General features: G+C 43.4%; 1 protein-coding gene across 3 annotated transcripts in view; it reads left to right on the forward strand.

The window, feature by feature from the left end:
* The window catches only part of Creb5 (cAMP responsive element binding protein 5), a 394,770-nt gene extending 378,887 nt beyond the window's left edge, over window positions 1-15,883 (forward strand). For 2 of the 3 annotated variants that reach the window (XM_029478951.1, XM_021164792.1), the window contains exons 8-11: window positions 1,030-1,353; window positions 5,144-5,371; window positions 12,743-12,851; window positions 13,789-15,706. In XM_029478951.1, the coding sequence (XP_029334811.1) occupies window positions 1,030-1,353; window positions 5,144-5,371; window positions 12,743-12,851; window positions 13,789-13,952 (825 nt within the window). In that variant the 3' untranslated portion in view covers window positions 13,953-15,706. Of the gene's footprint in view, window positions 1-1,029; window positions 1,354-5,143; window positions 5,372-12,742; window positions 12,852-13,788 lie in introns of all 3 variants that reach the window. The other variant, XM_021164793.1, reaches the window with a different exon arrangement.
* Window positions 15,884-16,091: the final 208 nt, after the last annotated feature.

A 16,091-nucleotide genomic window follows, 5' to 3' on the forward strand; every position in this document is an offset into this window, starting at 1 on the left:
AAGGGAAGGGAAGGGAAGGGAAGGGAAGGGAAGGGAAGGGAAGGGAAAGGAAAGGAAAGGAAAGGAAGGGAAAGGAAGGGAAAGGAAGGGAAAAGGAGAAAGAGCAAAGTATCTAACATTTTATGTTGTATTACATGAAATGCCAATTTCCTGGCTGTAAATGAAGCTGCTGGGCAGAAGAGCAGGCTCCCTTGCACATCCTACACAGCTGCTTGGGCATTAGGGTGGCTGAACCGAGAGACTGAAGTTCACAGTGGTGGAGAATCTGTCTGATAACACGGGCTTGCCTCTGCTCTAGGTTCAGGTGGAAGCTATTCCTATGCATGCCTGTTTCGTAATGAGCAGAGTTTCTCAGTCAGTGGACATGTACTGGCCTGTCAACTTGGCCATCACAGCGTGTGAATACCACAACTCATTCTTCTTCCCTCACTTCATACATGAAGTTAGAAGAAGCTGACTGTGTGAGAAAAAAAAAAGACAATTTTCAGTAGGGTCATGGGAATGCCGTGGTAATGCAAAAGATTTTCACATTACCTTTGGATTGCTAAGGCTGACTCGAACTCCAAAAATAATATTAGTTATTTTCCTGCATGCTAAAATTGAATGCGATCTCTTCCTTGCGTCTAAGAAATCTTGTAGCAGACAAGATGTCCCTGCACACAGGTGAGGGCCAGAACCCTCCAACTCATGCATCAGTATATTAAATGGTTTCATTGGGTTAGTTCTTACATTTTGCTATCAATAGGCCATGATGAGCGACAGTAGCACAGGAAATACCTTTCAGTAAATCTTGATAGGATATCCTGTGTGTTTACTACAACAGTTAACAGAACCAACAGTGATCCCCCTACCCATCACAATACACTTAAAACAAAGTGAAACTCTATAAAGCTATGCACTCACAATAGCTGCTGTAACAATAGTACCAAAAATACTAGAGAACCGAAAGTGTGAGTCCTTTGGCTTCCATATCCATCCCCACTGTGTATGTGAGTGACCTCAGCTTCCCCTTCCTTTATTCTGTTTCAGAGACTGAAGGCTGCGCTGACTCACCATCCTGCCGCCATGTCGAACGGGAACATGAGCACCATCGGACACATGATGGAGATGATGGGCTCTCGGCAAGACCAGACACCGCACCACCACCTGCACTCACACCCGCATCAGCACCAGACACTGCCGCCCCACCACCCCTATCCACACCAGCACCAGCACCCCACACACCATCCCCACCCACAGCCTCACCACCAGCAGAACCACCCGCACCACCACTCCCATTCCCACCTTCACGCACACCCGGCGCACCACCAGACCTCGCCACACCCACCCCTGCACACCGGCAACCAAGCACAGGTAGACTTTCACCTGCATCTCTTTCTTCCTCCTGGCCTTGTTAATGGATAAAGCACTAACTCTGCAGTCATCTGTTGCTACCTTGTTTAATAAGCCTAGGGACATTCTAGGGGAGCTCTGTGCATTTCCTAGGAGGTGATTGTGAACTGTAAGACAGGATTGGCTCATAGGTTCTATAAACAATAGAAGAAAATTTCAGCTTCAATCGCTAGGAGCAAATGAAAACTGTAAGCTCTCCAAAACCTATATTTTTGCAGGCATGTCATAAAGTTTGTCCTAAGAAATAGATAATACTGATAGGAGGATTAAGAGAAACTTGAGCTCATGATGAAAGATGTGAACAGTTGAACTGAGAGCTAAGAAGCTGAAGAGGATCAGTCCCAGCAGATGAAGGTCTTCAAGGAGTGCAAGGGAAGGGCCCAAGGTGCTGGAGTGATGGTGAGAGCTGACGCATCCCTGAGTGTGCAGCATCTTGGGGGAGGCAGAGAGGCAGCCAAGCTCTGCAGATGACCAGACCAAGAGAAAGGTCAAATCCCAGGGGTAGAGAGTCACCATGGCTAGCCAGGAAGAGAACAGGCATGCGGAGTGCACTTAGAGAGAGTGGAGGACCAAGCAGACATTATGTCACCCAGACTAAGAAGACAAGCAAGGCCCTGGACAGGATGGGTTTTCCTAAGTAGATGGAGGATATGTCCAAGAGTGTGGTGAGCCCTGGTCACTTTGGGGCTTCGAGCAAGATGACTTTCACTCGTCCTCTCCACCCAGATCCTACTGTCTAGCCCCAACCCGCTGGGTCGGAAGCTAAGGTCTGCCAAGGAGTGCTTATTAGCGCTCTCCTTTGCTTTCTGCCTCTGGAGCCAAGCTCTGAGACCAAGTGATGCTTTGAGCTCTAGAGTTCCCTGCCCTAACAAACGAGGTAAGGAAAGAGCACAGAGGTGAGGACAGCCACAGGCAGCCAAACCTGTCCCTTAGATTAATTTACCTTTGCAAAGATCCTCAGTGGCACTCTACCCAGCAAGAGGAGTTGAGCTATGCAGTAAAAACCAGTTCTTTTCTAGACTGACTTTGGTGACTGTGAACAGAGGGATAGATTAACCCTCAGCATTTCCAATCAGCAAAGTAGTAATACCGATTGATTAAATGTATAGGCCTTCGTGAATATGAAATCACCAAGGGTCTGTAAAGGTTTTTAAAACATGCTAGCCAGGATCAATTCTAAACTCAAACAATTTGAAAGAAGTTTAGCAAGTAATTCAGAAATAAAACGTTGCCCTGGGGATATTTTTATTCACATTTTAATCAGCTGTTGTACTGGGACATGCATCAAAAAGGAGAATGCAAAGCCACCTCAAAGGCAGTCCTTTCACTTTGAGTTCATTACTGACGCATAGGACATCAAGGTTTGGGCACCTTTCTGGGCAAGTTCTTTCAGACCAGTTAACAGTTTTATAAATATGAAAGGCATTCACTAGCTAAGTGCCAATTAGCCAATTGCCCTGTTTCAAGTCAGTAAGTGCCCAATTGTATATGTAATTAGCTAATTGCAAATATAATTAGCTACACCTAGATTTTCTTTTTTAAATCTTATTCTGGACTCCATATCTGCTGATCATTTAGTCAGCACTCTAAATTACCACGCTCAGGCTCTATGCACATGACTGATTACTGACAAGATCCTATAAAGTTTTCTGAGCAGGAGATATAGAGATCTCAGAAGGTCCTTCTAATTCTGAGAGTCTAAGATAACTTGGAACAAATTCTGTCTTCTTCAAATTGCCATTCATTTACTTTTTATCAAAATGTGCAAAACAAATCCCGCCAAGAGACTTCTACCTTGTATGTAAAAGTCACGGCAATTACCAGGGATACAGGTTCTAGTTTTAGGTTGTAGCTTCAAATTCTGCCAGCTTCCTGTGATTTTCCTACATAATTTAGGTGTGAGTTCAGAATCCTGGTGACGCTTGATGGTCACAGGCAATATTTCTTAGCCTTTGCTCCCCTAGCCCAAGCCCTGGACCTAGCACTGGGCCTGGACTCACTCTCAGCACACAGGGAAAAGAAACAGGAAAGGTGACTGAGTGTAAGGTGGATTGAAGTTAGGAAAGGAGAACATGGCATTCAGAGGTCCTTGCTGTAAATAATAAAACCCAGTTGGGCTTAAACTCATCTTGTATAGAACTGGTAGCAAGAGATCTCCCCCAAAAAGAAGACGTGAAAACAGCATTGTGTCAAAAGCTCCTGTTGTCTGGTTCTGCAGGAGTTGGCTCAGGGGTTAGCATCTGAAATGCAAGTTTGCTACATCTTGGCCAATGGCAAAGATTATGTCATCACCAGCCACCCCAGTGAGTAAGACCTTAGAAAATTAATTTATTTTGCTATCCCTCTGTGATTGGGCGGAAAGGAATTGTCAATAAAGAGTTTCAGAAAACGTCCTTGCTTTAGATAAAATTACTGAGATGCAGTCCGACCGACCTCCCGAGCCCGATTCTTTTTGCAGTTAGTCATAGAAGGTTTGACAAGAGTTTAGGACTAAAATATATCATCATCATTCAACTGACGTCAACTCGAAGCCACTATTGGTGCCATTACAGTCATTCTGATTGATTTCAATCATGGTGTTTGAATGTGCTAGAAAGGGGGTTTGATCTTAGCTTTTGCAAACTTTTCCCCTGTTATTTCTGTAGGTTAAATGTCTCTTGTAAAACAGCTTTATAGGTATTAAACCATAAACCTGGGTGACTGAGAGACAGGAGACGGGGCAGGAGTGAAGGGCATTAGCGGGAGCATTAGGTATCCAGACATATAAAGAGGGAGTCATAGAAATTTCACAAGGGACCATGTGTCTGCCTCTTAGAGGGAAATAAAGCTGGCTCTGTGAGGATCTCTACGTTTTCTGTGTTGTGGAGTCCCACATAGGCCTTACAAGGAGTCTACAGGCTTAGTAAAACCTTATTAATAAAGTATGTGACCTCCTAGGATTTCCTTATAATGTAGATGTGTGTTGGGCAACCTGTCCTCTCTGCCTCACAGATACTGTGTGTAACAGAGAGGATTGCTGGCAACACTTGCCAACTGTCCAAGGCCCGGCCCACAGTCACAAAGACACTCTCCGGAGACTCCCTCCTCCTTAGTCAGAGCCCCGAGGACAGTGCAGACCACACCCATTTGCAGTCTGTAGAGGGAACAGGAAAGAGGACCCCAGCTGCCTTCTGAATGTGCAAGGCTCTTCTGGAAGAGTCCAGGGGTGGCAGTGTCCCACGGGTGTGTTCCACTGAGGTGATTTTTAAAAACATTTGGAATTAACAGAGCCCACAACCCACGATACAGGGTTTTTTTTTTTTCTGTGAAAAACAAAAACAAAACAAAAATATCATCCCATTAACCTTGACCTTACCTGTTTCAACCCAGTAGCCATCCACTGCCAAATTAATGCTCTTTAAAGCATCTTAAATAAAACATTTTTTTATTACCTGAAGAAGAAACAAATGCCCCACACCCACCCCAACATACACACACACAGCACCACCACTAGGATTCTCCAAATGTCCTGCAGGGGAAAAAATCGCCTGCTTGTATCATCAAGCCCAAGTACATGGATTGCAACTCAAGGTCTCTTGCTCTCACAAGTGTGATTTCATTGCTAGTCTCATCCCCTGAGAACAAGTTTCCCTTGCTTACTAAAACGCAACTGGCTTCCTGAGCTTTGCTCTTGTAACCCTGGCTTGGGAGTCTTCCTTACCCAAAATGTCCTTCGCTGTCCCCATCACTTCCTCCCTCTCCTTCCCCTCAGGTTTCACCAGCTACACAACAGATGCAGCCAACCCAGACAATACAACCGCCCCAGCCCACAGGGGGACGCCGGCGAAGGGTGGTGGATGAGGACCCAGATGAGAGGCGGAGGAAATTTCTGGAAAGGAACCGGGCCGCCGCCACCCGCTGCAGACAGAAGAGGAAGGTCTGGGTGATGTCACTGGAAAAGAAAGCTGAAGAGCTCACCCAGACAAACATGCAGCTTCAGGTGCGGCCCCCATCCCTTCCCCGGCCTCATCACAGCTGGCGTTTCCTGCCCTGAGGCTTGTTGACCCATGCATCCTACCACACACCTGGCCTCAGAGGAACCCAGGCCCTCTCATCCAGCATCATTAAGTAGTTCAGTACCATCAGTCCTCCCACAAGAGATGAAGGATGCATGGGGCCAAGCACAGAAGCAGGGCTTTGTGCCTTGCTTTGGTGGCTTCTGGCTGTGTTTAAGCAGTCTGGCTCTCTGTTTCCTCATCTATAATTAGGGACCAACTTTACAGAGTTGGAGGTAAGATGTGAACCTATGTCCACTCGGCACTTAGCATGGTCCAGAGGAGGCTCTTCATCTGGAAGCCATCTAGTGTGGGCACCAGGCATACACCCAATGGTCTGTATTTTTATTTTTAACAGAAAAATATTTTATGTCTTGGCGTTGTGTCGGGTTTGTTTGCTCTAAAAAGTAAATACCTATTTCCCTCTTCATTTCAACCTCAGCGACATTGGAATCTTGTGTGATTTTTGCTTTCCAGGGGTGGCTTAGCTAGGAACATCTTTAAGGAAGCTGTTTCTGGGATTGTCCTGGGCAGAGAGGATTGGAACTAATGTGCTGGGTTTCTCTGGAGAACTCCAGGCTCACCAGTGATGTCGTTCAAAGTGTTTGTTTGTTGTTTTTTCCTAACATCAGGAAGGTTCTCCCAAGAAAATGCCAATGAAATTGAGCCAGCTCTTCTCAGAACTGAGCTATGGGTATAAGGAAGGTGGAAGGTGACACCCAAATAGAAAAACTGTACACCTTAGAAACTGATAGTATCTCCAGGCTGGTCTCAGAATAGTTACTGAAGATTATTTTATCTTATTTTATTTTATTTTATTTTATTTTATTTTATTTTATTTTAGACAGGGTGTAACCCCACTGGCTTTGAACTTACTATGCATCTAAGGATGACTTTGCTCCTCTGAAGCCCTTGCCTCTAGTTGGAGAGTGTGGGCAATGAAGGCATATGACATCAGTGCTCAGTTCTATGTGGTGCTGGGGAACATGGCTTCCCTAATGCTAGGCAAGCACTTTGCCACCTGAGCTACATCCCTCGCCATCTATGCACCCTTTCAAAGGGGGCACTTGAGATGTCTTTGCGTTGTGAGTTACGTTAAACAGACAAGATTTATGGCATCCAGTGTACAAATCAAAAGCATACAAAGGAAGATTAGAGTAACTGTGAACTAAAGTCCATAACTTACAGGCATTCATCTTCCCCCATCCCCCTACCTAAATTTATCACCCTGCTTGTGATAGACAAGATAACGTTAGAAAGTATTCAGCTTACATAAAAATAAGCTCATATACTGGTTTGTGACATAGTTTTGAGACAATGTCTCACTATTTCGCCTCCCTGTTGGCTATTCCCTGTTCTAGCAGTGGACCTGAACTCTTTGAATCATTGAATGATTCCCTGTGTCTAGAGTGTCCAAAGACTGGATGCCCGACCAACTTGGTAAGGCTTTGATTGCAGAGTCAAACCACAAAGTAGTGTCTGGAGCTAAACACTTTGAAAGCTACTGCCGTCCTCAGACAGGGCAGAGGCGGCCATGAAAAACCTTTAACAGGAGTGCATGTAAGCATTTTAGCATTCATGGATACATTTTCTCTTTGACATGTGTTTACAGTGTTATTGGGGGATGGAGAAATGGCTTAGCAGTTAAGAGCACTTGCTGCCCTTACAGAGGACCTGTTTGGTTCCCAGCATCCATAGAAAGGGGTTCATGTCTGCCCGTGCCTGCAGTTCCAGGGCATCTAACACCCTCTTCTAGCCTCTATGGGTACCTTGCACGCACGACATACATTCACACAGACACACATACATATAAACACATTTTTTAAAGAATTGAAGTGTGTTATGCATGCATGTTAAAAAGTGAAGACTGCGGTCTGCACGGACCCAGCACACATTGGGACATTGGCTGAGCAATGATTGAAGTAGGAAATTCTGACTGTTCTGAGGCCCACAGGAGGATGGTGGAAACCTGTTGGGGTTTCCAATTTAGGCCCTACTGACTCTGGGAATCTTTGTTACACCCTATGAAACTCTATGTCACAGAATCTTTGGCTTTTACATATTAGCATCAGGAGGAAACCCCTCCCTTAGTTGTGACAACCACAGAGTCTCCAGACACTGCCACTTGTCCCCTGGTTGGAGCAGAGCATGTGGGTAGTGCAAACATCATCTCTGGTTGAGTGCAAGTTCTTTAAAGCAGAGCCGTGAACAGCCAGCAGACACAGGTCAGACACAAAACGTTAAATCAGGGTGAATTAAAATGAGTCCCTACAGATTTACTCCAGGATCTTCTCTGAGAAGAGTCGTAGCAGAGCCACACAGAAAGATGCCCTTGAGTTTAAGGTCAGATGTGCCTGTGCCTTGACATACCCTTATTTATGACTGCTTTCAAGAAACATACAAAGTACATTTACCCTTTACTAGACACTAATTCACTGTGTGTGTGTGTGTGTGTGTGTGTGTGTGTGTGTGTGTGTGTGTGTGCTTAATATTTTAGAGCTAAGACATCCAAGAAAAAGAGGTACTAAGTCTTAAAAACTGGATAAAAAAAAACCTTAGCCTTAGCAGTAGACACTGGTATCTTTTGGCTACAAAAGCTATGCAGAGAAAGGGGCAGGGGAAGACCCCACTTACTGATGTTTTCAGCCACTGCTTGTTACAGAGGCACCAGAGGGCACAGCAGTCCCATGGTATCTGTTATATTGTGTACTGTGGACCATGCCTTGTGATGCAGGAGAGGATAGCACAGTCTCAGCTACCTTTGAGTGACCCTTTTCCTCTCGATGCCAAAAGAAAAAGGTGTCTTTCTTGAGACTGGTTCCATGAGCCAAATTTTAAGTAAACAGAAATAGAAGGCGCTAAGCAAACAAGCCCCAGCCAAATGGAATCTCCGAAGTCTGCGTGGCCAGCTGCCACTTTTGAGTTGTTTTCCAGAATAGAATCTTATAGCTAGGCTTCTGCAGAGCTTCTCATTGGGAAAACAAGACCCAGAAAAATAAAAGGCAGACCTCAGTCTTAGCTTCACAGTAAATTTCTGCCCAAGAACTCATCATAGGAATAGGATTTAGAGAAATTTAGAAAATGCCCAATCTGACATTTTGCAATATGGAGAAACTTAGGCTTGGAGAGATAAGGAGTCAACCCCAATGCCAAACAACCAATAAGTATCAGACCAGGGACTTGGGCAAATCGCCTGTGCCCTAAGCCACAGCTTTGACATCTTTCATTCTGACACAAGTGAACCAAAGGAGTCTGTCTCCTTCTGCTGCAGTGGCAGATCCCTGCCCATGTGGCGCTCCTAGGTTGCTTGCATTCAGTGGGGATATGGAAATCATCTGGTCACCCACTAAAGTAATTGCTTTTCCTTTTTAGTGCAAAGACACATGGTCTAAGTTGATGCTGAAATTTTAGACACACGAACCCAGGTCTGGGACTTGGCAGGGGAGCGGGCCAGATGGAAACTGTTGCTTGACAAATTGAAAGTCCTTTGTTTCTGAGGGACCAAACCTGCCCTCGGCTAATCTGAAAAAGGGGGTGGGATTCTGGGCCCTTTGTGATAATTATGTTTTTGGCACAAACTCCAGCTTATACCAAAAAAAAAAAAAAAAAAGGATTGTGGATTTGTCATATAACTAAACGACATCATCAAAGCCCCAAGCTGTAAATGTGCCTGCCAGGGGATACTGAACGTGCTGTTTAAAGGATGCTGTCACAGTGTGGAACACCTCCATGCAATCCCTACTTCATCCCCAGGCAGATTTATGGGTTTGAAAACACATCAGTGTGACAGGGTCCCTCTCTTACCATCATTATCTAAATAGCTAACTGCTTTAAGAACAGCAACCCCCAAATCACTCCACAGCTGAGAAAGGAAAGGATTGACTTCAGTCAAAGAGTGTGTGTCTATTATTTATACTTTTTAAAAAGCTGTCTCTGAGCACCTAGACTAGATGTGGTGTTACAACCAACAAAGGTGAATTTTTCCTCCATTGATAAAGTGAGAGATTTCTTCCCACAGTTCGGGCTTTTATTTCCCTGCTGAACTTCCAGGCCAAATCTGACTCGTCTCGTGCATCTTTTGAAATATTCTCTATCTGGTTTTTCTCTTACGAAAACGAATTCAAGGTGGTTCTAGTCCTCTCACCTCCAAAAGGTTCCTACTAGACGCCTAGCCTGCTGTTGGTGTATTTCTTGCTTCTGTCTTCTTTGAATCTGGAGTCCTCAGATGCCATGTCTGTGCAGAGGCTCCCATCTTAGCCCCTTTCTCTACGCCATCAGTTCTTGACCTTTCTCAAGTTAAGGGCCCTTCCTTGTGACATCCAAGAAGGTTTTGGAATCTCTTTCTCAACACGAGTGCAGATGTGGACGACAGGTTTTGTTCTCTCTGAAATGAAACTGTGGTTCATGCACTGTGACTTGTACTGGTAAGATCTGGTCATACAAGAGATGCTGGAGTTGGCTTCCTCATGAGACACAAGGCCTGGAGTATAAGCAAGCACCTGTGAGAATGTCCAGGGCAGTTCACTGACCAAAAAAAGTCCATGATCAGCTCCTTCATTTGATTGCTAGGTGACTAGAGCCCAATAGAAAGGCAGCACACAGTCTTTATAGACTGCGAAGCTTGTCTTACTGTGAGGAACTAAACTAGCCGAGCCTTCTCATTTTGGACTTCAGTGGAATGATCTGGAAAGTCAGCCCCAACTGCTGTCATTGGTAGTGGTGTCATTTAGTTTGGTTTGTAGTTCTGGGGACACAGCTCAGGCCCTTGCCCATATCAGGCAAGCACTGTACCACTGGGCTATGCCTTCAGCCCTCATGATTATTCTCAACCCTAGGAGCAAGCTGCTTCTCTTCTTTCCTGTGAACTTCCTGTGCATGAATTTCAAGGCGATTAGGTTGTTCCTCCTTCCCTGTTGCATCCGAGTAATGTGTATTGAACTCAGGGACTGCTTGCTCCTCTCTGTTAATGTTATTAACTGGTATTCACCTCTGAACCATGACATGACCTGATAACACAATTTATTACTAATGTCAGAAGTATATGCAGATGGTCTGTTTTTAAAGCACTGCATATTTTTAGATTGTGTGTGTATATATATGTATGTATATATATTTCATATATATTTCACATATATATTTCATATATATGAATGTTTTCCCTACATGCATGTATATGCACTATGTACATACCTAGTTCCCACGAAGACGGCAGAGGACATTGCTACATCCTCTGGAACTAAAGTTATAGATGGTTGTGAGCTATGTCGGTGTTGGGAGCCCAAATCAGGTCCTCTGCAAGAACAGAAAGTGCTGTTAACTCCCAAGCCATCTCTCCAGTCCTGATTCTTACATCCTTAACAAAACTTTACACCACTCAAGACCTTACTTCGTTTCTCTGCTTGCAGCTTATTGGTTTATCAGCAAAGTATTTTGCTATTTGTGGACAAAATAATGTTCTCATATACTTTGATAGTGCTTTATTGATAAGCATGAAAGTTTATGCTGTTTTATAGTAAAATTACTTTGTAGAAGCAAACGTGTATTGTGAAAGAGTTTGGATGTGCTCCCACTAATGGTGGACAGCTAATGAATAGCATTACCAGTGTTTCAAAGGATAGCCCATCAACACACCCTGGCAGGAGTGCAAGTGCTACCAAGACACAGCCACTGCCCAGGACACAGTAAGGGAGAAATGGAACCCATCTCCAAAACAACCACTAGATCTCAAAAAAGATTGGTTTTCAATTCAAAACGTGTTAAGAAAGCAAAATAATCCAGTTTGGTTTTGTTTGTTAATTTTAAAACTACGATACTTTGCTTGTTTGTTTGTTGATTGGTTGGTTGGTTGGTTGGTTGGTTGGTTGGTTATGGGGGCATTTGCATGTGCTTTGTCACACACATTGAAATCCGAGGATAACATCTATAAGTTGATCTCTCCTTCCACCATGTGGATTCTCCTTCCACCATGTGGATTGAACTCCAGGCATCAGCCTCGGTAGCAAGCACTTTTACCCACTGAGCCATCTCACCAACCCCCAAGTTTGGCTTTTATACTTTGCTTATTGTTTTCTGGGCCACAGTAGAGAAAGTGTAGGTTCTCCGTAATGGTTTCTAAGTTGCATTGTCTACATCATCTGTAACTGCCAGTTTTGCTAGGGTATCCGGAATGGTGTGTTCAGAAAGGTTTCAGTGCTAACGTATGCAAGTAGCCGGACATTTCACCTTGCTGTGTGCATGCACAAACATACACACACACACACACACAACAATTCACTGTTTCAGCTTGAGCAGTTTTATTTTATTTTTAAACATATACTTAAAGATATGTAATGTTCTAAAGGTGAATTTCTCTTATACATACTATTTTAAAAATAGGAGAACTTGGTGTGGGGAAACAAAGAATGTTATTTAAACAACATAATTCAGTTAAAGTTCAAAGAGGAGTTGGTTGGAGGCTGATGTGAATTTCCCTGTAAAATAAAGTTGTCCTTACTTGCCAAAAGTCACTTCAAACCATGGCTGGCTACCTATCAATCATCCTGGCTGGGAAGTGGGAGGTACTGTTTGCCTTCCTGAATGCTCGCAGATTTAAGAGCATTTTCCTGTACCATTAAGTGATTTATTCATCTTTAGGAGAATTTCTCACTATTATCATTATTTTGTGGTTTGAAGGATAATGGGGAAAGCTTTTGCAGATGAGACATTTGTTACTTTATTAGCAATGCTATTCGGGGTGCAGTTTATCCAGTGTTCCAAATGCATTTGCAAGTGGGAGATATTCATTAAAGAAACAGCTTCATTTTTTCAAGTAACTTCTAGACTTCTAGGAATTTTCTTCTCTAGACGATGTCTACTTATGTACGTTTGTACCGTGGGTGTCACCAACTTCACTGTACATTGTACCATTTCTAACTCCATCTTCTAAATGCTATAAATGAGGTTGGTGAAGGTTAACCTAATCATGTTAGATAATACATGGCCACATCTATCTCATGTCACATGGTCAGTGCAGCATGGGGAGCTCAGCTATATAATCTGGTTCCAGAGCCCGTCACTTAAAGGGTATGGTCTGCTTTTTATGTAGGGGTTCAGTTCTTGAGTTAAACTTTGGTCTCTTCAAAAGACCCATACAATAAGAGGGCCAAATGGAAGGGAAACTACAGAATTCGGATCAATCCCTCTAAGTAACGTTCTGAATGTCATTTGAACACAGTCAGTAGTAAAGCTTGATAACTCTGCGGTTGAAAGCAGATGATGGGACTTTGTGCTTGCTAATTCTTTGGTCTTCTCAACAAAATGTTACTATGTCTTCCCAGAATGAAGTGTCCATGTTGAAAAATGAGGTGGCCCAGCTGAAGCAGTTGTTGTTAACACATAAAGACTGTCCGATAACAGCCATGCAGAAAGAATCCCAAGGGTATTTAAGTAAGTCACGTTTTTATTCCTTAGAAGAAAACTCGCCTCTCATTTTGCCCTGAATTTTTATTATAAGGGAAAAATACAGCACAGGCTGCACACCCAGACAGATACTTGGGAATGACTAAGAGATTATAGATGCTTCTGCCAGGGGGAGCCATCTTTCCTGACCTCTTTCCAAAACCATGCCCAGCACCCCTCCCCCCCCCCACACTAAGGTCTGGCCTTACTCTCCCTGGCAGCACATTACCAAATTCCTGCTTTGTAGCCAGAAATGAGTCTGTAGGGGTCCAGTTACTAGAGGCCTGTTCATCCTCCTGAGAGGATCCTCCTGGGAGTTGAGAGACATCTCTGGGTGTATCACTTGCCTCTAGTTTCTCAGGAGATGCTGCATGTTGCTCACCAGGCTGCAAAGCTCCTGGGCTTCCCCCCCCCACCCTGTTTTCAGCAAACCGTGTGGGGGTCCCTTCCTCTCTGGCTCCACTTTCTGTACTTACAATGGCAGTAGACTAAATGCTAGGTGAATCAGGGAAGGCAGGAGGAACAATGAATCATGGCTGAAGGTGAATTTGTTTTCAAATAATTTTTTAGATTGAGCAACACAGATTCTCCCACCACATGTGAGTATTTTTCCACATTTAATAATACGAATGGCTACCTGAAAATATAAGACGGGGGAATTCACACCCCCCAAGGCTTGATCAAACACATTTTACGGGGGTCATCTTACTGATGGGGAAAGTCTGGCTTTTCCCATAGCTATGAGCCTGGGAGGCTTAGCTTGGCGACCTCAGTTTAAAATGAAGCTTTGGCCTTCCCTTCCAGAAGGAAATGTATGAAGCTCCTCCATACGCAGTTTAATGTCTAATAGCATTTCTACCTATTCCTGTGGAGCTCCCCCAAGAAAGAGCTATATTTGTGTATGTGTGTCTGTGTTTCCTCCTAGGTCCAGAGAGCAGCCCTCCTGCGAGCCCTGTGCCAGCATGCTCTCAGCAGCAAGTTATCCAACACAACACCATCACTACATCCTCATCGGTCAGCGAGGTCGTGGGGAGCTCCACCCTCAGTCAGCTCACAACTCACAGAACAGACCTGAATCCTATTCTTTAAAAGGCATCGGTCAAACCTGGTCTTTGAGAAGAGCTGTAGCATGCCGTACATCCTTTTTCAAAGGGGGTTTTTTTTTTTTTTTTTTTTTTAGAATTATCTCAGACCTGGAAGACGCCTCAGCCCTTCAAAGACTGGCTTTCATTTTTATAGTTATTATGGAAATGTTGTCTTTTATACTTAGTTATATAAGAAAAAAAAGGGAGATATGCAATGAATATCTATCAGCTTGGGGAGCACGCTGGTGCTTCTCTGCGATTTTCTGGTACCAGTTTCTTGTTTATAAACGGAACCTTTCCTGTATATAGCCATGGTTTCATTCTTACCAGCCCAACCCTTTGCCTGGAACAATGAATCTTGTTCAACTACAGCTTTTAGCCAAAATGAGGTATGCTTAGATGTCAAGCGAGATGGATCCACACAGTAACTGGGTGGGAAAGCTCATGATGTCATAACTCATGTTGAGTTTGTGCTGTGATGTCACCAGAATCTCAGATAAACACATGGGCCTTCCTGAATAATTTTTTTCTCTTGCTAGAAAAAAATAAATTATGGTCCATCCATATCCCATGAAAGCCACCAAGCATCTCAGGCCCCCTCCTTCCTCTCTTTTTTCTACTTTCGCAGATGTCCAATATCCATCTCATTTTCCTTTCCCCGGATCCCTTGCTTACTCTTTGTTTTGACTTTTCTTCTGTTTCCTTTTCTCCCCTTTAGCTTTGCATGTAAAAAGAGAAAATAATGTTTAAAGACAAGAAAAGGCAAATCTGGGAACTGTGGACCTAGCCACATTTAACCCACAGCTGGAGTTCATTCAATTTTTGCCTTTCACAAAATAGCAACCAGGAGATGTTTAATGTGCCTGATTTAATGTTTTTAATAACCAGAGCAAATAAAAGGTGGTTTGGTTATAGGTGAAGCACTGTTGAATGCCAGCTGTGGAGACACTAGGGAAAGGGACTTCGTAAGCTCCAACTGTGAAAATTCAAATAAGGATGTGGGCTCTAACATCACACCCTCGAATTACAGCTCGCTTCTATGGCCTGTCTATAATGTAAAAAAATCCATGCACTATATAATAGTTCAGAAGGGCTCTGTTCACTACACAGATTACATTGTTCAATCATCAGCTGCTAATAACCTAAGATTTATTATTATTATTTTTCTTAAGCCTAGGGAACCAGCTCTGCTGTTCTGGTGGGCAAAAGCAAACTCACTCTTGGAGAAACAGAGAGAAAGCGAGGCCAGGCCAGCGTTTCTCAGGGTACTCGCAGTCTGCCAGAACACTCAGATTCCTTGGCTGCTGACCGAGTCCCATGGAGGTGGCCAGGCTGGTGCGCTCATCTGAATAGTTCTGATTTATATTTTCAGCAATGTCCACGGACTTGCCCATTACGGAAAGCAGATCAAACCCAAACCACAGTTGTGCCTCCTTGAAACAAGCCATTCTACTCTGCTGGTGTTTTACTATCGTGTTTCACAAATAATAGGGGCTAATGTTTCTCACTAGCAGTCTGGGCATATGCTGGTGTTTCATCTCTGCCCAAATAATTCACCTCCTAACCTATGTGTGTGTGTGCACATGGGTGTGTGTGCCTGAGTGTATGTGTGTGAGTGTGTGTGTGTTTATGAACAGTATAGGTTTTAAAAGAACAGTATTTTACAAAAGCCATCACTTTTATAAGAGTTCTGTAAAGGAAGGATGCACTTCTTCGCTCACTATAGTTTAAAAAAATTCTATTTTAGAGGAAAAAAAAGAAAATATGAGGGCTCTGAGCATGACTTTTATAACTAGTTTCAGTTTTATCTAATAACTTACTTTTAAAAAAATCAATATTTATCAATAATTTTTCATGTATGCTGTGCTTTTTGAGAGACATGTTTGGCTATTCAGTAAAGCATAAGAATATATGGCCTAAGAATCAAAAAGAAATTAAAAAAAAATAAAAAGAGGGAAAAGAAAAATGAAAAGGGAAGAAAGAAGATGGAGCAAACAGAAATTTCTATTGTATTTTAGGAAAGTATTTTCAAGTATTTTAAATACTGAGTTAATATTGTTTTGTTTTGTTTTGTTTTCCCTTAATTCCAGCAGTAACAAAATGGTTTAACCTAACTGGCTTGCTAAGAAACGTGTAAGTCTTA

The sequence above is a fragment of the Mus caroli genome, chromosome 6, assembly GCF_900094665.2.
Source record: "Mus caroli chromosome 6, CAROLI_EIJ_v1.1, whole genome shotgun sequence".
Taxonomy (NCBI): domain Eukaryota; kingdom Metazoa; phylum Chordata; class Mammalia; order Rodentia; family Muridae; genus Mus; species Mus caroli.